Genomic DNA, 22,347 nt, shown 5'->3' on the forward strand with positions numbered 1-22,347 from the left:
CTGCTCTGGATGGAGTTCCTGTGTTTCTGGAGAGAGAGCTGCCCTCTGGAGCTGGAGGTTTTGCAGTGCCGGTGTTGTTAAGTCAGGCTTTCCTGGCTGTGGAAGGCCACCCTAAAGGTTAAAGTCAATGGGAAGAAGTCCTGGGAGACACGGTGACGAGATATTCTGGGATGCCTGTGTGACAGCCCTTCAATGGGAACGCGTTCCCTTTGAGGAAGGCCTACATCCTGCCTCCTGCTGACTTCCGTGGTCTCGTACAGACTGTTCTGCAGCTTGGTAGAGCTGGCTGTTCTGTTTCCTTTTGCAGGACGTGCAGAACAAGTTAAAGGAATCAGCTCAGTATGTTGGAGATGAATTCATGAACTGTAAGCTGGCTCCTCGGGCCAAGGTACTTTGCTCGTCGTGACGCGCCCCCTCCAGTCCAGGCAGTGACCACCTGACCCCATGCCTGACTGCGTGCTGGGGGTGACGCTGAGGCCTGCTGCATGGTTTCCTCATTTCACCTGCTTTCACCTGCTCAAACGCACAGCTGGTGTCCTGCCAACTTTGCAGATGGGGAGACGGGCCCCGAGAGGCTGCCAAGGTCCCAGACCACCAAGTAGCCCACCCGTAGGGGGCTGAACATGGTCTGGCCACAGAGCCGGCCAGCTGTCCTGCCACATCCCCGAGGCTTTTTTTGTGATTCAGGTGGACTCCCGCTGGGTCACTAGCCTCTCGGATTTCAGAGGGGATGGGAGTGTTGCATTGGTTTATTGTAAAATTTAGCAAATCTGTTCTTTCTCTAAAGAGGATTAAGGTGGCTACTGGGTAGCTTTTTCCTTTTCCTTCTTAAACTGCTTCTCCATACGGAAATACGGACTCCTGCCCATGTGCCCACTCCATTCTCTAAGCTTCCTATCTTGTAAGCGTTATGTAGTTAATGTTAATGTTAAAGAAGAGTTCACGTTAATAGGTAGTTAATAGTAAACCCGGTAAAAAGTGACTCTTGGGGGAGAAATGCGGCTTCCCGGAGGACTTGCCCTCATGCGGAGAGTCACCTTGAGCTTGATGGTTGTTACTGGAGTGTGCCTTCTGGCAGGACCTCCAGTTGGGTCCACTTTCAGTGGACGCTAGAATCGCCATCTCCTGGGGCCACTCAGCTTAGTGTTTGTGGTATATGTGTGATGTTGGTTTCTGTTTTTTTTTTGGACAAGAAGGGAGGCCCCGTGAGGCCCCCACATGGCCTGGCGTCTGGGCCCACAAGCTGCTCCGTTGCTGGGCTTCTTGCCTGCCCTGTTGGGCATTGTCTCCAAAAGGCCCTTCACGGCCAGTAATGCGCGGCCTTGCTGTCCTCCCTGCCAGGACTTCCTCCCGGCCGACATCCAGACTCAGTTAGCCGTCAGCCGGGAGCTCATTCGGAACATCTACAACAGCTTCCACAAGCTTCGCGATCGGGCTGAGCGGATTGCATCGAGGGCCATCGACAATGCTGCTGACCTTCTCATATTCGGGAAGGAGCTGAGGCAGGTGCCCCGCCGGGGGAGGGATCTGCAGACTTCGTGGCAGAAGGCGTTTTACCATAGCGACGCCCATTCTGACCAGTTTCACTGTTAGAAGGCGAAGGAGAGGGTTGGGGAAATGGGTTATGGAATTTAGAAGGACAAAATGAGAATTTAGGCAGGGAAGAAGGGTGGATCCCTAAACAGACGAGTGTGTGCCAGTAGGTCACACGGCGTTTTCCCTGCTGTCAGGACTAGACTGGAAAAGGATGGCACGAACTGTTCACGCTCCTCTGGGTGGAGGGGCAGCGGATGGTCAGCCAGGAACGCACCCTCCTCCGCAGTCCCCAGAATTCTGCCTCGCAGGCCCACATGTGCACACCCGTCCCTGGGGGGCTTGTTGACCAGAAGTGGCTCAGGAGGCCTGGGGCGGGGACTGAGGTCCTGCCTTTCTGACAGATGCTCAGATGTCCCCAGGGACCGCTCTTCGTTGGCAGAGGTTGCCCTGGGATGACATGTCATGCTGGATGGCCAGCTTGGCTCCCAGGCCTTGAGTGTCTTGTCTCCTCTGTTTCTTTTTCCCTTAGTGCTTTGGGGTCTGACACGACCCCGCTCCCCTCCTGGGCCTCTCTGAACAGCAGCACGTGGGGGTCCCTTAAACAGGCGCTGAGAGGCCTGTCCGTTGAATTTGCACTGCTTGCTGACAAAGCTGCCCAGCAGGTGAGTGACGTTGTTGTGCTCGGTGCCCGTTCTGAAGAGCACCTGTCCCTGTCTAATGGACGCAGGGACCTCTTCTTACGTGGACTTTGGAGTCCTCTGTCCGGAGTGAATGGGTGTTGGTCTTGGTTGGAACTGCATGTCCCCATCTGTTCCGAGTGGCTCCCTGTGAGCCCCTGACGCTCTGAAGATGGTTGCCCATGACAGACTGGGTGCTGCTCCTTTGAGGGTTGATTTTGCTGAGATGAGAAGCTATAATCTGTCCTTGAAAACGTAATCTCGGACTTCCCCGCATGCTTCTGTGTGGACCAGGTAGTTCCCACTTTGCTATCCTAGTCAGCAAGTACTTGGTTCCTTGATAACTTATCAGGACAGTAAGTAAGCTCCGGAGCTCCGAGAGAGCCCATCTCCATTCCCCGCAGAGACCCAGTTAGCCTCCGGAAATGCTTCTGCTGCACGCGCAGGGGCCTTGTGGTCCTTGGGGATCGATTTGAAGGTCCACAGTTTACTGGCAGACGGAGAGGCTCTTCTGGGTGCTTTGATGCTATAAAACCCCTATGTGACTTTGAGGGTGAGTGTTTGCGGCCTGGTTCTTGGGGAAATGGTCTTTAGGCTGGTAGTAAATAAATTAAAATGGTGTACCTGTGAAGGGACTTGCTGCCTGTCTGACGCTCGAAGCTCCTTAGTAGCAGGCTGGAGAACACGGTGACGGTGGTGGACTCTGACCGTGGAGCTGGGGGATTTTCAGGCTCAAGGTGGGGCCCTCAGAGGCCCAGGACGTCTCTAAGTTCTGAAAAGGAAATTTGATCTCATTGGCTGGTACGGAAAGTCCTGGGTTTTCTTCCTCTGTGGTCCCGGTGCCTGTGTGTTCCTGTTAGAAACTGAGCGTAGGGTGTTGCTGGCATTTCTCAGAATTGGCGCCGGGCCCAGTCCCTCTCCAGGCCTGCCAGGTGCCCACGTGTCCGCTGCGGGGAGGCCTGGCACCGTGCTGTGGGAGGTGCGGCGGCAGTGTCTTGTGCTGGGCCTGTGCTCGGGTTCTGTGGCTTCCTGGGCCTGTTCCGCGTCCGTGAGAAGCAAGGGCTGGATGAGGTCATTCGGACACTTTTCATGGAACCTGTTGGACTTTCCTCAAAGCTCATTTTGAAACCTAAAATTGAAGCTGTCCTGGTCCCTCTCAGGGCCCAGGTCTCCTGGGCCCACACAGCTCCCAGTTCAACAGGCAGCCTCATGGCAGGGGTGGGAGAGCGTGTGGGGTGCACGGTGAATCCCCAGGCGTCCCGCAGAACGGAAACTCCTGACTCCGTCGTCTCCTGTGTTTTCCGACTGAGCTTTGGACGCTGTGTTTCTGCCTTTGAAGTGGGAGAGAGGGTTCAGGCTTCTGATGTGAAAGTTCATAGTTTGAAGCTGACCCCCAAGCTCTGAGATTCTCTGATAGCTGGCGGATGCTGCTTTGAAATGTGATGTCTGAGGAAGTGCCACTTCCTGACTATTCCTCGTGGTTTTCACGTTGAAGTGAAATTAATATAGTTTTAATGTGAAACTGGATCAAACGACCGTCAGGACTTTCATCCAGCACAGCTGGGGTTCTGTTCACTCTCACTGCGCGAGGAAAGACATCCAGGGGCTGGTTTTCCTCACTCCGTTTCCACACGCCCTGGTTTTATTCTCCCCATACCTGTTAGGGGCCCCAGGTCGCTATATCCTGGCCGGACAACGGAGGCTCAGGGGGGGCTGTTGTTTCCATGCTGACAGGATGGTGCTTTGGGGTCTGAACGAGAACGGGGACTTAGCCAGTGACGTGACCTGCTGCTAGACCGAGGAACCTCCGTCCTCCTGTGGCCCTCCGCTCAGTCAGGCGGGAGCAGGGCACCTGTGGACCTCTGGTGTTTTCCTTCCAGGTTTAGAAGACCTGGAACATGCCTGTTATTTTCCTGTGACCTTATTGGCTCGAGTCTTGGCTGTGGGTGTGGGAATGAGTAGCCTGGAACCTCTGAGCTCAGCGGGCATGAGTCCCGGGTCCCCTGAGTTGGTGGCAGAACCCGGGCAGGAGCCCCTGGCTCCCAGGGCAGTGCTTGTAACGCGGTCAGATTCGTCCCCTCCCCCTGTCTTCCCATCTTCTGCCTCCTGGCTGCACCCTCTACACACACAGTCCGATGTGTGGTTCCTGAGGTGAGCTTTTCATGCTGTGCCGTAGCTGGAGCTCTAGAGGTTGTGAAAAGGGCTCTTTTCTCTGAGGAGCCCACGCTGCACCTGGGGGAGGTGAGGTGCTCACCAAACAGCTGAGAGGTGCTTGATGAATGCCTAGGAAGTGTTCAGCAAACACCCGGGCAAGGTGCTCGGCAGGTGTCGGTGCCTGAGGGACATGAGCTGTGCTCTAGAGCCCTTCAGGACGTGTGGCTGTGAGCACGGTGTTAGAACAGGGGGGTCCCAGGAAGCCAGCCCAGCCCCACCGCACCGTGGCTTTGGCATGCTGGGGGGCCCAGTGCTGTGGAGCGACAAGCACGAGAGGGCACATGACCTTGGGGACTGAGGGTGTGGGCACATGACCTTGGGGACTGAGGATGTAGTTTTCAACCAGCCGCCGGGTTCTGTGGCTTCCCTGCCTCATGTTGGGGGGCCTTCGTGTGGGAAGGTGGCTCTTCTGTAGAGCTGGCTGGTGGCTGTGGGGGGGAGAGCCAGCTCAGGCCTGTGTATGGGGGGCCCTGGCCGGGGCTCTGGGTCCTGTGGTGCTCGGTGTTGGTCACCCACCCTTGTTTTCTAGGGCAAACAGGAAGAGAATGACGTGGTGGAGAAATTGAACCTCTTCTTGGATTTGCTCCAGTCCTATAAAGTGAGTCTGGCTGCTCCTTGGCCAAGGACAGAGATTTTGAGAAGGATCCATGATCTTTCAGGGGTGTGACTCCAGAGGAGTGGACGAAGAGCTGCGAAGCCAGGGCTGTGGAGGGAAGATGGGCCGTAGGCAGTCTTGCCAGAGTTATTTCCCCTTGGGTTCTGCCGGTGCTCTGGGCTGTGGCCCCAGCAGGTGTGCAGACAGGCCTCTGTCTTCCCTTGGTCTGAGAATGGCGGGTGTGAGTGTGTGTGCATGTGCATGAGTGCGTGTGTGTGTACACGTAGACACGTGCATACACGTGTGCGTGTGTGGTATGTATGTGTGTGTGTGCACACGTGTGCATGTGTGTGAATGCACGAGCACCTTATATATACGCGTGCGTATACGTGTGTCCCCACACGTGTGTGCGTGTGCACGTGTGACTGTGCACATGTGTGTGAGAAAATATGCTCGCTCCCTACACATACGTGAGGGGCTGGCCTAGCACTGAGGGAGGTTGCCTCTTCTGTGGGCAGAGGTTCTGGGAAGTCCGACTCCAGCTCTGGGTAGGGCTGGCTTCTGAACCGTGGCGGCTTCGGTGATGGGCTGGATTGTCTGTGAAGCCAGAGAATGCTTCGTGCTGAGCTCCAGAGGAGGGGCCCCGGGACTTTGAGGAGGTCCCAGAAGGGATTTCTCTGTTAAGTTGGATGGTAGCGAGGTCCCCTTGAGGTCCCAGCGCTGTGATTCTGTGGCCAGTATTTCCCACAAGATTACTGCTTGGGGCTATTTCACGGCTCCAGGGAAATGCCAGTGCATCTTCCTTTCGGAGACGGGTCTTTTTGCTGCTGGAGGGACATGGGCTTCCTGAAACTGGGCAGCGGAAAAGTCGGAGACCCATCTTCCGTGTTCCCTGTCCGTCTTCCTCTGTGGATAGGACCTAGTTTATGTGGGTTTTCGGTTGGTGGTGCCGATTTGCACTGCAGCCCCTCCTGGTTTCACCCGGGGCCCGTCACCTGAACCATCCTGTTCCACGAATCCTCCCTGAGTGTGCAGTGCGTGGGAGTGCGTGTGAACGGTTTCTAAAGAGGAGGGGCTCGCATGTGAACAGCGCTGACTTCGAAGCCTGTGTCTGTTTCCCGGTCTCCTCCCGCTGCCTCCCCCGGAGGGGACGGCTCCAGTCCCGGCTGGCTGGTGGCTGAGCGCAGGTGCAACGCCCCCCCCCCCCCCCCCCCCCCCCGCACAGGAGCTGTGTGAACGGCATGAGAAGGGCGTGCTGCACAAGCACCAGCGTGCACTGCACAAGTACAGCCTGACGAGGAGGCAGATGCTGAGCACCACCGTGCAGAGCCGCGAGCCCGACGCCGCAGAGCAGCTGGAGTCCCGCATCGTCGAGGTGCTACTGGGGGCGGGGGCGGGCGGCCCGGGGCTGCAGGCCTGGCCTGGCTGGACCCTGGAGCTGTACTCTGGGGCTTGGCCCCTGAGCTTCCGGCGCGTCGCTGCCCGGGGCTGGTGTAGCCGGCGGTGGGGGTGGGCAGGCGGCCCTGCGGTGCCCAGAGTAGAGCCCTCGGGGCACCTGGTTGGGGTGAGTGGCCTGGAATTTTCCTCAGTGCTGATGCAGGGAAGGGCTTGAGGCCCCGGGCTCGGGGAGAGGCCGTGTGTTGGTGTGGCGCTCTGCAGCGTCTGCTGGGCCAGGTACAAGGGGCGGCTCCTCTCTCTGCAGCAGGAGAATGCCATCCAGACCTTGGAGCTTCGGAGCTACTTCTCCTTGTACTGCCTGCACCAGGAGATGCAGCTGGTCCACGTCTACCTGCCCCTCACCTCCCACATTCTCGGGGCCTTTGTCAACTCACAGATCCAAGGGCACAAGGAGGTGGGTTGGCCAGCCCCTCGCTGTCTGGGAGCCTGGCACTCCTGCAGCCGGCCTTGCGGCATTGCTGGGGAGCACGGGGTCTGTAAACAGGCAGGGTTCACGTCTGCTATCTCACACGTAGGCAGAACAGCAGTGGCAAAGTTGTCCTCACGATTCTTGGAGGGTGGGGGGCAGCGTGAGACCATGATGGAAGCATTCCTCCTCTCCTGGAGGGATTCTGGAGTCGGGTAAAGTGCAGCGTCCCCTGGAATGGAGAGAAGAGAGGGTGGGGCGTCGGTGAGAGAAGGCAGGGGTTGGCGCAGACCCCGGGTCCGTGTCCTCCGGCCGGCGGCTCCTGCACTGCTGGGAACAAGCCCTCTGCTTGGCCGGAGACGTGGCAAGCTCCGTGGACGCCTGCTGGCCCCAGGAACCCAGAGCTGCGTAGTGCTAGCTTGTCTTGGACTCCTCGCGCTTCCGTGAACGGGGGCAGGCGTGTCCCTCTCCAGACAGCCTAGAAGGGGGTGTGTGTCTAGGGTTGAAGAAACTCGTGTACAGTCCCCGTGTGGTTCTGCCTTTGCTGGCGGCTGCTGACGTGGTGTGTGCTGGGTTGGGTCAAGTCCTGGCGGCAGCCCCAGCAGCACAGTCACCTGCTGGGGGCGGGGGGGGGGGGCGCGTCTGCCTGTGGCCACCTGTAGCTCCCTGGTCCCTTAGGGATGCTCAGGCCAGAGTCCCTAAAGCCTGGGCCGCAGTCCCGGCTCTGCGCCTGTTAGAACTCTCCAGCCTCGGCGTGTTTAATCCCTGTGGCAAGTTTCCGTTGCTGAAGGACGGTGTGTGCTGTGCGCCTGCCCGGCCTCCAGGATCGGCATGGGACCTGGAGGGTGATGGGCTACAAGCATCTGAGACTGCCGCGTCCCCATCCCTGGGGAGCGTCCCGACGTGTCAGCCAGAGAGGAGTGGGCCTCTCCCGCTCTGGTGGAGGCCCGCGCGGGGCCCCGTGCGGGTGGGCTCGGGTCTGGGGAGGCTGACTCCGAGCCGCCCTCCTCCCCGTGCCGCTGGTGTCCGCTCCTCAAGCCGGATACCAGCGTGCGAGGGAGCGAGCGCTGCTGCATGTCTTACCCCCACTTGCTGTCTGGCGCGGCTTGTCCTGTGTGACCCGCTGCACCGGGAGGCCGGTCCTGGCGGAGCCCACCTGCCGGGCGCGCGTGCGGCGCACACCGTTCCTCCGCTTTCAGTGTCCCCTGTGGAGGAAGGGGCTGAGATGTGGCGAGGGGAAGGGCCAGCTGCCCCCCTGGTCCGGTCTGGTGGCATGGGGCTCCTCGGCGGTTTCTCACCCTGTTGTGCTCCCTCTCCTCCAGATGAGCAAGGTGTGGAACGACCTGAAGCCCAAGCTCAGCTGCCTCTTCGCGGGACCCAACAGTTCCCTGACCCCGCCGAGGCCCCTGGAGGACGGCGTGTCTCCTCAGTAGTGCCAGTGGCCTGGGGCGGGAGCCCGGGCGGCCTCACTAAAACCTCTTTCCAAACGGTGTGTTCCTGTTTAATTCCCTTCAGACAGCGGCTGCCTCCCCCCCCACCACGGGGTCCCTGGTGTTGGGTTGATGCCCGGGCCGGGAGGGGCCAGGGTCTGGGTGCTGCCCTCCTGGGGAGCAGGGCCGAGGACACGACCCCAGGGCTCTGAGCGTCCACAGAAGCCAGAGGCCACAGGGATCTGCTCAGCCGCCCCTGCCCCTGTCCCCCTACCCCCCCCCCCCCCCCCGCAACAGTGCCTGTGAGTCTGGCGAGGAGAAGTTGAGGGTCCCTGGAATGGTTTTCTCTGATTCCCAGAGGTCACGGTGGCAGGATGGTTTCCACATAGCAGGTGCCGGGGGGGGTGGCATGTGCAGGGGGCCCCCCCAGGGGCTTAGAGCAGTCAGGATGGTCTGGATGAGCTGACCCCACAGAGGGCAGGACTGTCCCTGTGTCAGATGAGGGGTGGCTGTAGCTGGCACGTCCCTGGAGGCCAGCCGGCCGTCCTGGGCCGGTTTAGGGTGGCAGTGTGAGTGTGCGTGGGGCGGGGACTCGGCGCTGGGTGCACAGACGGCGGTGATTTCCAGGGACAAGCCCCAGGGAGTGCCTTGGGGCCTCTGGCCTGGCCTCTAGGGTAAAGTGTCCTGTGTCCCTCCCTGCGTGCACGCTCACTCTCTGACCCGTGTGTGCCTGGTGGTCTGCGATGGCGGAGACAAGGTGAAGTGGTGCTGTTTGTCCAAGTGCAGCAACAGCTCCGTCCTCTCAGCTGCCTGGACGCCCCTTTCTCTGCAGACTGCACCTGGAGGCTGGAAGGACAGAGGAGCGCGGGTGGGGGGCGGTGTCCTGGCTGGACTCTGCATCAAGGGCCCGTGTTGCCGTGGCTGACCTGCTGTAAGCTGACCTCACCTACTTTGGGCACTCAGACCCCTCCTTCTAGCCTCCCTCCGGCACCTGCAGGCCCAGAGGGCTCTGTTCCAGGAGCTCTGGGGCTCCTGTGTGCTTAGGGCCCGGGTGCTTCCTGCTCTGAATCCCTTTTGTGTAAACATAGGCAGGGTGCTTTCTCCGAGGACTGCAGCCCTTTGAGCTCACTGCTCCCTGGCCCTGAGCGGTGCTGGAGGAGGTTCTGACTGTACTACAGGATTCCTGAGATTCATGCCTTCCAGGGGGGAGCGCAGACTCCTGGGGCTGCGTCTGGGTCTGATGTCCACCTGTGTATCCGCACACAGCACGGGGACCGAGGGTAACTTCTCTACCCACAGACAGGTGTGCTTCCCCGAGGAGACCATGCACACCATGGTCTGGGGGAGTGTCCTTTCGGTCTGGCTAGACGACCGGGTCAGGCCGGGACTTGGACCCACCCCACGTGTAGGTTCTGCCTGTGCCGCTGGAACAGCCGTGGGGGTGTGTGTGTGTGTGTGGGGAAACCTGCTGCGCCCCCCCCCCCCCCCCAGCCCGAGGCCCCATGGCCGCGGCTTGTGCCTTCCTGGGGTGACGAGAAGGGGCGGTGCATCTGCAGAGCCCAGCACACTGGGGGTCATTTTGGTCAGTGTCTTGTTTCTGGGTGGTGCTTGTGTTCTCACCCCCCACTGTAGAGATGGGTTCTCGGGCGCTGGGAGCGGGTCTGTGCTGCCCCACGGGGCTGCTCCCGCGGCCCTGTGTGCACTTGAGCCACAAAGCGTGACCTCTGAGCCTCCTGTTCGTCCCTGTCCGATGCTGCTCACCCGCCCATGGCCTGCATGTGGCTGGCGAGGGACAGGCGATCCCAGGACAGTGGAGAGCAGGCCCCGCCCTGCACGCGCTGGGGTTGGGGGCGCACGCACTGGGCAGCAGCTCGAAGGCGGGAGGGCCTCCTCACCCAGGTCACCAAGGAGACTTCCAGCACTAGAGACTTGCCCTGTGCTTTCTGGAGAGGACTTACTGGTGACTCCATGTTCCCTTGGCCTGGAAACGAGGAGGGGCTCTTGCCTGGAGGGGAGTTTCTGGTCCATCCCCTCCCTCCCCCTCCCAGGCCCTGCAGGGAGGTCAACAGACAGATGCAGAGGCTTGCTGGGGGTGGGGGTGTCATGTCCTCCCTGTGCCCTCAGCTGGGGACAGCAGAAGCCACCTTTTTCTGCACAGAGCCTCCTTGTACCTGAGCTGCAGGGTCTTCCTTGTCTTCCATGGCCTGCGTGGGGGGACAGAGCCCTGCTCCCGGACTCCAGCAAGGCTGGAGTGGAACCCCACCCAGGACCTTCCAGCCTGGACCCTGCTCGCTCGCTCGCTGTCGCCGGCAGATGCAGAGCCGGAGCGGAAGACACAGTTCTGATGCGCGCACAGGACTCTGGCTGGTTCTGTCTGCCTCGAGGCCCTTCCTCCCTTGGTGACGCAGTTTGATGTATGGAGCACTTTATAAGAAAAGCTGTAGGGATCAGTTACTATTATGCCCAGTAAACTGGAATTGTTCACAAATGGCCTACGTTCCAAAGTTTTTATCGATAAACACGAACGACCACCATTAAACCTGTTTATGAAAATTGAGTAAATTGTACATTCTCTGCCTCCCCCTTTTCTGGTAGTCAGAGATGTGGACAAGAACACCCTGTCCCTTGGGGTCACGTAGGGGACGGCCTCCAGTGCTGTAGACCAGGGTTTTAGCCCTGGGCCATGACTGTTCCTCAGTTTCCCCTTGATGGAGGGGTGGTGAGCAAGGAGGGTACAGGTGTTCGCCCACACTGGGTCCCAACAAGAGCCCATGGCACCGCACAGGGCAGCACCCAGCCCTCCAGCTGTCCCCTCGGCGCTGCTCTGTCCCAGGGTGCGGTCACAGTCCAGCTGGGGCCCCGTGAGGAATGTGGAAAAGGTACAAGGTCTTTATTTTCACCTCCGCCCACTGCACCGCACCCCACCCCACCCCACCCCCAAGACCCCAGCTCTGCCTCGGGGCTCAGTGAACCGGGTGAGGCGGCTCCCATGGCCTGCAGGTGCCAGTGCACTTCTGCCTCTACGCCTCGTCCACCTCGCGTAGTGTGTAGTCCAGGATGGTGTCGGGGTCCTGGAACTTGAAGTACCCGTGGAATTTCTTCTTCTGAAGCAGGAGGGGAAACCAGTAGCTGTCATCGGGCCACATGTCCGAGAAGGGGATCTGGTCTAGCTGGAACCACCGAGGGCGCATTTCTGTAGCAGGTGGAAAGAGAACACATGTTCCACTCGGGCTTAAACTGCCCGTCAGTGAGCAATGACCGGGCAGGTCTGTGTGGGGAACTGGGCGTCCTCGGGCTCAGTCCTTCTGGCTGTGTCACTGTCACTTTGCGGAAGAGGAACGAGGCTCAGAGCTAGGTGCTGGCGCGGTGCCCGCCTCCCGGGACCCGGGCCTGGCTTCCCCTCGCCCGCCGGGGTGGGGAGGGACGGACTCCAAGACTCACCATCGCTCTCCACGGGCGTCCCCTGGACACTGTCTGTGCAGAAAATGTGCACGTCCATCAGCTCAGGCTCGCCCACGAACTCAAACACGATGTGGCCCACCTTGTGAAGCACGTCCACGGTCAGACCGCTCTCCTCCTGCAGCTCCCTGCGGGCGGGCGGGGCGGGTGACCCTTACAGCAAGGCTCTGGGGCGCAGAAGAGCGGGGCCCGCGTGGGCATGCCGGGAACGCAGGAGCGCTTCCCCACCTGGTGACCTGGCGGGACTTTGCAGTCATCTGGGGACCTTTCAAATACTGATTCTGTTCAGAGGTTCTGGTTCAGGGCGCACAGGCCGACCCAGCTCAACAGCCCGTGAGCCACGGGGCAGCCCAGCCTGGCCGAGTTCAGCTGCTGGGGGGTCACGGGGGTGGGCGGTGGAGCCGGGGGCCTCCCACCCTGTCCAGTTCCTGCTCTTCCCACAGGATGGCAACAGCCACACGGATGCTTCTCTCCAGGCTGCAGGCTCTGGGGACCTGAGCCCCGAATCCCCTCTCCTCACACCTGTGCTGAGAACCATGGCTTCCCAAGGAGACGCCCCAACCCTCCAGCCAGCTCCCCTGTGGCTGATCACAGGACAGGGGCTTCCGGCCTCCTCCCAGGGACCCCTTTCCCACCCGAGCACAAGTGTATGCGCGACAGCAGAACCAGGCTGCCCGCCCAGGACGTTCTGATGCTGGCGTCAGATTCGAAGTAGCCCCCAAATCACACGTCCGTGGTAGATGACGCGGCCAGCACCCCTGGACGCCTCCCCGGAAGGAGCCCTTGTGACCATTTCCGTGTGATCTTTGGGCCGCCGCCTCCGCGCATCCCTTCACATGCCCGCGCGTCTCACGCCGGAGCAGAACAACCCCCCACCCCGCACGGAGCTCGGCCAGTTTCCCAACTGGCGTGGGTCACCGACGGTAACGGGCCAACTTGCTGTCGCGAGGCGCCGGCGAGCGGCAGCTTCGCGCGTGCACCCCGGGTATGCTCAGGGCCGCCCAGCCAGACGGCCCACCCCTCGTTGTTCACGCGGCCGACGCTTTCTGGAGGCTCAGCGCTGCCCGGGGCCGCGGCAGCCGCGGAGCTCCGTCTGTTCCTTCCTGAGTCTCGCTTCCCTACTGTCTCACGTGTATTTTTGTTTCTCTGAGTGCTTTAATTATGCCTGACCATTTATAGGTGTATGTAAAGAATTTTTTTTTTTTTTTTTAGCTTTGATCTCCAAGTTCTGTTAGGAACACAATGCATAATTGCTTCCTGTGCCTGGAATGAGAAGCCAGGGAAACCACTTTGCTCATTACACACACACACACACACACACACACACAATTGCTTCCTGTGCCTGGAATGAGAAGCCAGGGAAACCACTTTGCTCATTACACACACACACACACACACACACACACACACACACACACACGTCAGGTCTCGGAGCCAGGGAAACCACTTTGCTCATTACACACACACACACACACACACACACACACACACACACACACGTCAGGTCTCGGAGCCAGGGAAACCACTTTGCTCATTACACACACACACACACACACACACACACGCACACACACACACACACACACACACGTCAGGTCTCGGAGCCAGGGAAACCACTTTGCTCATTACACACACACACACACACACACACACACACACACACACACACACACGTGTCAGGTCTTAGTGGTCTGATCCCAGCAGATGCCTTCCTCTGCTCGGAACCCACCGGAGCTGCCGGGAAGGCCGCAGCGGAGTCACTTGAGCTGGCTGCCGACAGACCAGGCCCGAGTGGTTCTGAAAGCTGGAATTTATTCACTGACGTGGTTCATTAAAATTAGACTTGCCTTAAAAAACATGGTTGTGTGTGTTCACTTGGGGGTGCAAATGACCCCCCAGTTAAATGTCCTGGCACCCCGCAGGGCCTCCGCCAGCACTCTGGCAGCAGGCTGGTGGGGCTTGCTTTGAAAAACTTCACCTAGTGATTTCATGTTTTGACTAGTTTTGGTTAATCTTCCCCAAATACACAGCAGCGCACGAAATATCAATAATCTCACTTCCCAGGCTGGGATAATTAGCAGGGATGACAGTTTCAGTTTTGCTAAAGTGTCGGATTGTATGTGTGATGCTCAGCTCCCCAGATGGCAGAGAACAGGATGAATCATGAATTAAACAAAATGACAGCAGCCGAGTGTCTGGGTGGGTGTGGGGGGGCTCTGTTCAGCCACTCAGCTTCTGAGGTTCTCTAAACATGGCGCTCTGCGGCCTTGCTGGAGGCATCAGGCACGCTGGCCAGAGAGATGGGACCCTCCACCTGCCTACAGCCCAAACCTGACTCTGACAAGCCCCAGCTCCCCCGCAAAGAATGCTGCATCCTTGCTGCTCAGATGCTGTTCCCCCAGGGACGACCGTGCGTGTGTACATGCTCACCCAAGCCTGCAGGTGGGGAGGGTGTGTTAGCTCTAGACCGGTGGCCTGCTCTGGGATCTGTAAGGGCACAAGGGGAGTGCGGTGGATAAAGCATGTGCCAGGCTCCCTGCAGAGGCCACCCCGACTCACTTGCCTGCAAGAAGCCCAGGGCTGCTGCTGGAGTCAGTCGTCCTTCTGGCCTGTGGGGCCTGAGACACATCTCGGCCTGCTCCTAAAGTGGATTAGAATGTGCCATCTGGCCTCTTCCTCTCACCCCATAGGGGCAGGGGCACAATACTCCTTTGTCGGAGAGTGTTCTGACTTCTAGCTCTATCCTAGACACCGGCCTGGTACCCCAGTGGCCCTGGGGAGAGGAGGTGGGGGTCCCGGAGAGTGCTCCTCAGAGCTGACCCCAAGACTAGGAGCCGGTGTGGTGCTGTGCGGCCCTTCTGATGGTGTGGGCTCTGGGGCTGAACTTCTGCCCTCAACCTCAAGGTAAGGCCTGTCCCGGCCTTCATGAAGAATGTCTGCAGCACGATGCCTTCGCCCTCTGCTTCTGAGTGTAGAAATCATTACTGCCCCGTGGCCACAGGAGGATGTCCTCCAGGGGGAGCATGTCGCCTGCAGGAGCACGACACGCCCACGTGGATGCCCAGGGGGGCAGCCGGGAGGAAGCGCCCTCCACGGCCTCTCTCACTGGATGAGGCCTCCAGAGTGTGAAAGATCATGAGCCTCTGAGGATAATGAACACCTGTGGAATACGGCCGTGAGTCTGACAACAATAAAAGGTCGCCAATTTCCTGAGGGCTCTGTGCTCTGCGGTGAGGTCAGGACAGCGGGACGAGCCGTGGGCCATGGGACGACCCCACCGGCAGCCTCTGTGGTCAAGAGAGCGTCTGGAGGGCAGACCCCAGGGCCCGGCACAGCATCTGGCCAGCTGTGCCGAGCTTCTTCAGTTACCCACCCGGTCGCGGGATGCCACTGGGGACGTGGGACAGGAAAGAGACGTCAGGCTCTGTGTCACGGCTGCCCTGGGATTACGCCAGAGGGGGCTGCAGGACAGTGGAAGACGCAATCTCTTCAATAAATGATAGTGTCAGCCGGACATCTGGACGGATCAATCTCGACCCTCTGCCTTACATCTTACCCCAGACTCCATTCCAGATGCAGGGGCGCTTTAACACTCCTGAACATTCCAGAAGAAAACTTACGGCAATGTCTCCTTAAGCTTGGGATAGGCAAAGAATTCTTTAGAAGGGTGTAGAAACGCTACATGTAAAGAAAAAGCTGTATGTGGAATCCCACTAAGATGAAACTTCTGCTCATCGAAGTATCACTGAGAATGAAGAGGCAGGCCATGGAGAGGATACTTGCAGGAGACTGGACGTGGCCGAGGGAAGACTGTGAGCCGGAGGGCGTCTCGACAGAACGGCCCAGCACGGAACAGCAAAGAGAACAAAGATCAGAAGAAGCTCAACAAAACATCAAGGCTGTGGGACGGCCAGGAAACGTGTGAGCAACAGGAAGGCCGGCAGGAGGAGAGGGGGACAGAACACATGACTGAGAATGTTCCTGAATTAGTGTCAGACACCAAACCACAGGTCCCAGAAGCTCAGCAGACACCAAGCATGACAAATGCCAGACACGTTACCTTCAAAGTGTAATAAATCAAAGATAAAAGATCTAGGGGCCCCTGGGTGGCTCAGTGGGTCGAGTGTCCGATTCTTGATTTTGGCTTAGGGCGCGATCTCAGGGTCGCAGATCAAGCCCCGCGTTGGGCTCCTTGCTCAGCGGGGAGTCTGCCTGAGATTCTCCCTCTCCCCCTACTCACACATACTCTCTCTCCAATAAAATAAGTAAAATCTTTATGAAAAAAGATCCTGAAAGGAGCCCGAGGAAGAAAGCACCTGCCCCACAGAGAAACAGGGTAGGAGTTACATCTAACTCCTCAGATGCTGGGCGGCAGGAAGAGGGAGGCGAGATAGCTGGGGTTCAGAGAAAAACAAACCAAAACACGCTAACCTAGAATTCTGTACTCCCCTTCCCTTCAAAAGGGAAGGAGAAATAAAGGCTTTCTCAAAGATAAATTGAGGGACTCTATTACCAGCACACCTGCCTCATAACAAACGTGAAAACAAGTTCTTTAGAGAACAGGAAAGTGATAGATCAGACCTGGCATCTGCACAGAGAACACAAGAGCATGGAAGGAGTAAGTGAAGGCAAGATGAAACGGTTTTGTTTTATTAAAAGATTTTATTTACTCATTTGGGAGAGAGAAAGAGAGCGAGCACAAGCAGGGGAAGGGGCAGAAGCAGAGGGAGAAGCAGGCTCCACTCCACGCTGAGCGCAGAGCCTGATGCGGGGCTCGATCCTGAGGCGTGGGGATCATGACCCGAGCCGAAGGCCGACCAAGGCAGACACCTAACCGACTGAGCCACCCAGGCGCCCCAAGATGAAACAGTTTTAATATATTTTTTAAAGATTTTATTTATTTGACAGAGAGAGACACAGCGAGAGATTAACTGATGTAACAGGCAATAGTTTGTTCAAAGTAACAGCGATGACGTATCCGCTCACTTATACCCTGTGTGTGCACATTCCTACGTAACGTGAACAGCAAGGATACAGGGCTGGGGGCTGGAATCGGGACGTCTGCTGTCGCGAGGCAGGCAAACTGCTCATGGGACGGGGCAGTGTTGTTTGGAAGCGCGCCTGGATTAGCTGCAAACGTGTATTGCAAATTCTGGGGCAAGTAGTAGAACAGTTAAAAAAATAATAGCTGACCTGCTAAAAAAGGAGAGAAGGGACTCGTACGAAGTGCTCAGTTAAAACCACAAAACCGAGAAAAGGAGAGGATGACAGTAACAGGAACACAGAACAAGGGTGACAAATAGAATAGATATGAACCCAACTGCAGGAGTCTCCACTTGGAACATCGGTGGTCCACATGCTCCCGTGGAAGACAGATGGTCGGAGGGGATCAAAAACCTAGACCACCTGTCTACACGGAACCACGCTGGGTATAAAGATTACAAGCATGAAGTATAAAACGATAAAGATTAAAAAATACAGATGAAACGCAAATGGAGAAAAACACACCAGGCCAACACTAATCCAAGGAAAGCAGGAGTATCTGTCTGAATTTCAGGCATCAGGAGTAAAGAAGGGTATTCCTGTGCCGGTAGAGGGGCCGCTTCTCCACGATACAATCCTCAACACGTATGTGCCTCAAAATAGAGTCAAACTACAGGAGGCAAAAACTAACAACTGCAAGGAGAAACAGATGAATCCACCGTCCTAGCGGGAGACTTTAAGCAGAAAATCAGTAAGAATGGGGCGCCTGGGTGCCTCAGTCGTTAAGCGTCTGCCTTCGGCTCGGGTCACGGCCCCGGGGTCCTGGGATCGAGCCCCGCATCGGGCTCCCTGCTCGGCGGGGGGCCTGCTTCTCCCTCTCCCACTCCCCCTGCTTGTGTTCCCTCTCTCGCTGTGTCTCTGTCAAATAAATAAAATCTTAAAAAAAAATTAGTAAGAATGTTAAAGTGTATAAAGAAGTACAGATCCCGAAGAGTAAGACAGGCAACCCAATTTTTAAAAAATGGGTAAAAGACTTGGGCAGACACTTCACAAAGCCCAGACATCCAAGTGCTTGCAGACACGGGGCAGGCACGCCAGCTCAACGGCCCTCGGGGCGAACACAGCCTCACCGAGGCATCGGTCCCTTCAGAGAGGCTGAAATCAGAGATCAGAGAAAGTGCGTGTTGCTGAGGTTTGGAGGGAGCTCCCGTGCCTCCTGTGGGTGCGTACATGAGCTCGACCACGGGGCTCTGTACAGCCCCGGCCCGGGGAGCGGCCGCCAGGAGAGCGGACACGGCACCAGGGACCGTTGATGACAGTGCCACTCATGGCTGCAAACCGGGACAGCCAGGGGCTGTGGCAGCAGTGGGAAGCCGACTGAGAGGGATTCAAGTTCTATCCCGGGGACAGAGAGCACGTGCTTCCTCATCTCGACGACTCGCATTTCCTGCCCGATCCCAAGCCTGCTCTGCGGGAAGGCCACCACTGCACTCAGTACTGAGGGTCTTACGTGTGTGTCTCCTTCAGGAAATGCGGAACATAGAGAGGGCAGGAGGGACAGGCCCTAGGAAATCAGAGGCCTGCAAGTTTGCTTGCTTGTCGCCAGGACGGCAGAAGACAGAGGTGAAGCTGTCTGTACCCCACAAGGCCCACACTACACACCTCTGCACGGCCCTGCCCCTCAGCCTCTGGGCTTCTGCGGATGCTGCGTTCCACCTCCCACCTGCTTGGACCAAACGTCAGGTCCTTTGGGAGTTTTCCTTTTGCCCAGTTATCTGCCCTGGCTCTTTATTCTGGACGCCCCAGAGCCCTGGCTGTCCCCTAGACCTGCTCTCTGCACCCGTCCCTGTGAACCTGGCAGCCAGACTAGATGGGAGCTCCGCAGGGCTGGGGTCGGGACCTGTTCCCGTGTCCTGACACTGAGCAGGGCCCCAGACATCGGGACCCAATGAACGGGCTCAGGAGGACAAAGACGTTCGGGTGGTTGGCAGAGCAGACCACTGGCACCCACTGCTAGTCCATATTCCACGCCGTTTCTTCTGCACCCCGCCCCCGCCCCCCCCCCCCCCCCCCCCGCCGGGGCGGCTCACAGGGCCGGATGCCAGAGTCTTGGCAGACTGGGCTCTGCCCCAGCTGTGCCCTCCCCAGGCAGGACCCATCACACGGCCTTGCACTTGCCAAAACCAATGACCCCACGTGGCGGCATCGCAGCGACCCTGGGTCCCGGGCCCATGAAGGGGAGGTGCACGCCACGGACAAACCGCCACAGCTTTTCAGACAGGGCTGTGGCCCAGCCGTGCACCACGAAGCCAGCTTAGTGACTAAAGCGATTAAAGAAGGACAACGGGATGGGAAACGTGTTCGTGCCCCGTCATCCAGTGACAGCGCCGCGGCCTCAGAGACTAGACATTTCCTACGTGGTGGTCATGTTTAAAAAAAACCCCGAACTCGAGAGCCACCGGCCTGTAGGGCCTGCAGCCTTCTTCCCTTCCAGAAACCTCGCTGCTACGGAGGTGGGCTCTGTGCTCTGCCCCAGGGAAAGTGGCCTTAATAAGGTTGCCGACGTTCTTCGGAATAACATCAATCGTGGTGACGGTTTGTGTAGTGCTTTGTGCATTTACACACACAGTCTCGTTGCCTATGAGGAGAAAGAAGGGCAAAGGGCTTGAAATCGGAGCTGTGTGATCGCAGACAAGCCGCTCGACCTCTCTGGGCTTTGCTTCCTGCCCTTGGGAAGTGCTGAGGATTAACGGAGCGTGTGTGTGCTCGAAAAGGCTGAGACGGAAACGCTCGTCGTCGGCTCCCCGAACAGACCAAGACGTCCAGTGATGGACCACCCCTTAGCCAGGAGCCGCAAGCGCAGCCGGAAGCCGCGCCCGCCCCCACGTCCCCAGCAGGCGCATACCCGGCACTCCCCACCCTGCCACACCCTTCGCCAGAGGCAGGAGCTGTTAGTGTTACTCCCATTCTGCAGATGAAGGAACTGAGGCCCAAGGGCTCCGTAAGGAGCTCCAGTCTGTCCCCTCGGGAGCTGGTGGTGTGGTCAGGCCCACCCCAACCTCACCTCTTGGCCCCATCCTCGATGGTCTCTCCGTCTTGAACTTTGCCCCCGAAGCCATTCCAGCGGCCGGCCCCAAAGCCTCGCTTCTTCATGCCCAGGAGCACTCGCTGAGGCTGCAGCACTAGTACCAGGGTGTAGAGCCTGGAGGTGCCCATGGTCCCCTGGGGGCCCCCTGAGGAAGGCAAGAGGGCTGGCTTAGCCCTACCTGGGTGCAGACGGGGTGTGGTGGAGGCCAGGGGCCAGGTGGAATGGGAACGTGCCGTGGAAGGCGGGGAGGGGAAGGCTGGTATGTCATCTCCCAGCCCTGCCACACGTGGCTCGCCTCAGGGAACAAGGGAGCTTCTGGGCTAGGGAGGGGCTTGGCTCTGCGAACCCAGTGGCAGCAGTGCCCAGGCCCTTGGCAGGAGATGGCCATGTCAATGCCTGCCCCGCCTCAGCACAGAGACAAGAGGGCAGTCCACCCGTGGGCGCCAACAGAACCACACGGGTTAGCCCATGGTTCTCGGGTCAGGCTTTAGGCCGTGGCCTTTTCACCAGTGGGGTCTTCTTCTGGCCTGTGGGGATCTGCCTTCTGCACCTCAGCAGTAGCAGACCTACAGAGTTCCAAGGAGTGCGTAGCTCCTGACAGCGGAGAGCCCGCTCAGCAGGGCTGGCTGGTCCTCCCTCCTGCGACAGCTCATCTGCTCACAACCGTTGCTGCCCTGGGAGCCACAAGGGCCCCCCTCCTGCTCCAATGGGCGAGCATGGTCCAGAGGAAAACTCCCAGGGTGAAGTCTGGGTGCTTGCTGGAGACGTGGGGGGAGGGCCAGGAGCAGGGCCCCTGTCCATCCAGCCCTAGTGCAGCCTGGGACCCGATGAACACAAGTCTCCCACCCTGGGGACCACGCTGGATGAGAAGCAGGAGCAGGGATCCTTCTGGGAAGTTCCCGAGTCTGAGACAAGGCACCTTCATGTGGGCCCTGGCGTTGGGGGTGGGTCTCTGTGCTTGAGGCCGGATGCCTGTGAACTTGGTCATGAGGCTGACGGGTTCATGCCCAGAGAGCCCTGGCTTGCCAGTGAACTGTGTCGGTGACGGGGAGGACACTGGGGGCGTCAGCTATCACTTAAGAAAGCACTCACTAGGAGCGCCTGGGTGGCTCAGTCGTTAGGCGTCTGCCTTCGGCTCAGGTCATGGTCCCAGGCTCCTGGGATCGAGCCCCGCATTGGGCTCCCTGCTCGGCGGGAAGCCTGCTTCTCCCTCTCCCATTCCCCCTGCTCGTGTTCCCTCTCTCGCTGTGTCTCTCTCTGTCGGGTAAATAAATAAAATCTTTAAAAAAAGAAAAAAAAAAGCACTTACTATATGCTTCTCAAAAAAGTAGTGAGCTAAGACTTGCTTTCTCCATTTTCAGAGGAAGAAGTGGAAGCTCACAGGTGGAGTTGGACCCAAGGTCAAAGGGCAGACTCAGTGCCCCCATCTGGGTCTAGCGGCTGTTGAGGTTCAGCGGGGGCACAGATGCTGCAGCAAGTGGCCTGGGTCCTCAGAGAGCCTACCTAGTGTCAGGGGCCGGGAGGCTGCCTCAGACTGGGCAGCCCTACCTGTTAGCCCCACGGCCCACATGGGGCCCAGTCAAGTCACCTGAAGACTGAGGCCCCTTATCAGGGCTTTAAGAGACAATATCCGCCCTTCGCAGAGCACCAGGCCTGTCTTATACAGCGCGGGGGGCTTGGGACCTCAGGTCCTCAGGCCCTGAGACCCCGGTAGTCCGGGATCCGTCTCCTCTGACCTCTGCTCACCTGGCACCCCTCCTGCCCCTCTCCCCTCCCCTTCCCCTCTCTCCGCCCCCCCCCCCCCCGTTCCCCTCCTCGCTCCCAGGTCCGCCGAGCACCCCTCCTCCCTCCCCGGTCCCCCATCACCAGGCCCCGCCCCTTCCCCTCTCTCCGTTCCCCCCCCCAGGTCCGTCGAGCCCCCCCGCCCCGGTTCCCCTCCTCGCTCCCAGGTCCGCCGAGCACCCCTCCTCCCTCCCCGGTCCCCCATCACCAGGCCCCGCCCCTTCCCCCTCTCTCCGGTCCCCCCCCAGGTCCGTCGAGCCCCCCCCCGGTTCCCCTCCTCGCTCCCAGGTCCGCCGAGCACCCCTCCTCCCTCCCCGGTCCCCCATCACCAGGCCCCGCCCCTTCCCCCTCTCTCGGTCCCCCCCCAGGTCCGTCGAGCCCCCCCCCCGGTTCCCCTCCTCGCTCCCAGGTCCGCCGAGCCCCCCTCTCCCTCCCCGGTCCCCCATCACCAGGCCCCGCCCCGTCCCCCTCTCTCCGGTCCCCCCCCAGGTCCGTCGAGCCCCCCGCCCCGGTTCCCCTCCTCGCTCCCAGGTCCGCCGAGCCCCCCTCCTCCCTCCCCGGTCCCCCATCACCAGGCCCCGGCCCCGCCCCCGCCCCTTCCCCTCTTCCCTGCTCACCTGACCCGGGCTCCGCTCCCCGGCTCCCCTGTGCGGGGTCCCCAAGCTCGCGTTTCGCGCCCGCTTTCTGAACCCGGGCACCGCTTCCGGGGGCGTGGCCTC

The 22,347-nt window shown here is 59.2% G+C and overlaps 2 protein-coding genes across 10 annotated transcripts in view; one reads left to right on the top strand and one right to left on the bottom strand.

Moving 5' to 3' along the window:
• SNX8 (sorting nexin 8) overlaps positions 1–10,806 on the top strand; it is a 64,200-nt gene extending 53,394 nt beyond the window's left edge. For 7 of the 9 annotated variants that reach the window (XM_027610946.2, XM_027610945.2, XM_027610944.2 and 4 more), the window contains 7 exons: positions 308–388; positions 1,342–1,502; positions 2,066–2,198; positions 4,957–5,025; positions 6,248–6,397; positions 6,725–6,874; positions 8,209–8,364. In XM_027610946.2, the coding sequence (XP_027466747.1) occupies positions 308–388; positions 1,342–1,502; positions 2,066–2,198; positions 4,957–5,025; positions 6,248–6,397; positions 6,725–6,874; positions 8,209–8,319 (855 nt within the window). In that variant the 3' untranslated portion in view covers positions 8,320–8,364. Of the gene's footprint in view, positions 1–307; positions 389–1,341; positions 1,503–2,065; positions 2,199–4,956; positions 5,026–6,247; positions 6,398–6,724; positions 6,875–8,208; positions 8,376–9,148; positions 9,279–10,474 lie in introns of those variants that run through there. The other 2 variants (XR_003522986.2, XR_003522984.2) reach the window with 2 other exon arrangements.
• A 40-nt stretch (positions 10,807–10,846) lies between these two features.
• NUDT1 (nudix hydrolase 1) lies at positions 10,847–22,338 on the bottom strand. Its single transcript, XM_027610951.1, has 4 exons — positions 22,246–22,338; positions 19,823–19,991; positions 11,758–11,903; positions 10,847–11,509 (listed from the first exon to the last, which is right to left on the bottom strand). Exons 2-4 carry the CDS (start codon positions 19,972–19,974, stop codon positions 11,337–11,339), a joined length of 471 nt encoding a protein of 156 aa, XP_027466752.1. The 5' UTR covers positions 19,975–19,991; positions 22,246–22,338; the 3' UTR covers positions 10,847–11,336.
• Between the last annotated feature and the right edge of the window lie 9 nt (positions 22,339–22,347).

Source organism: Zalophus californianus, chromosome 10 (genome assembly GCF_009762305.2).
Source record: "Zalophus californianus isolate mZalCal1 chromosome 10, mZalCal1.pri.v2, whole genome shotgun sequence".
Classification (NCBI taxonomy): domain Eukaryota; kingdom Metazoa; phylum Chordata; class Mammalia; order Carnivora; family Otariidae; genus Zalophus; species Zalophus californianus.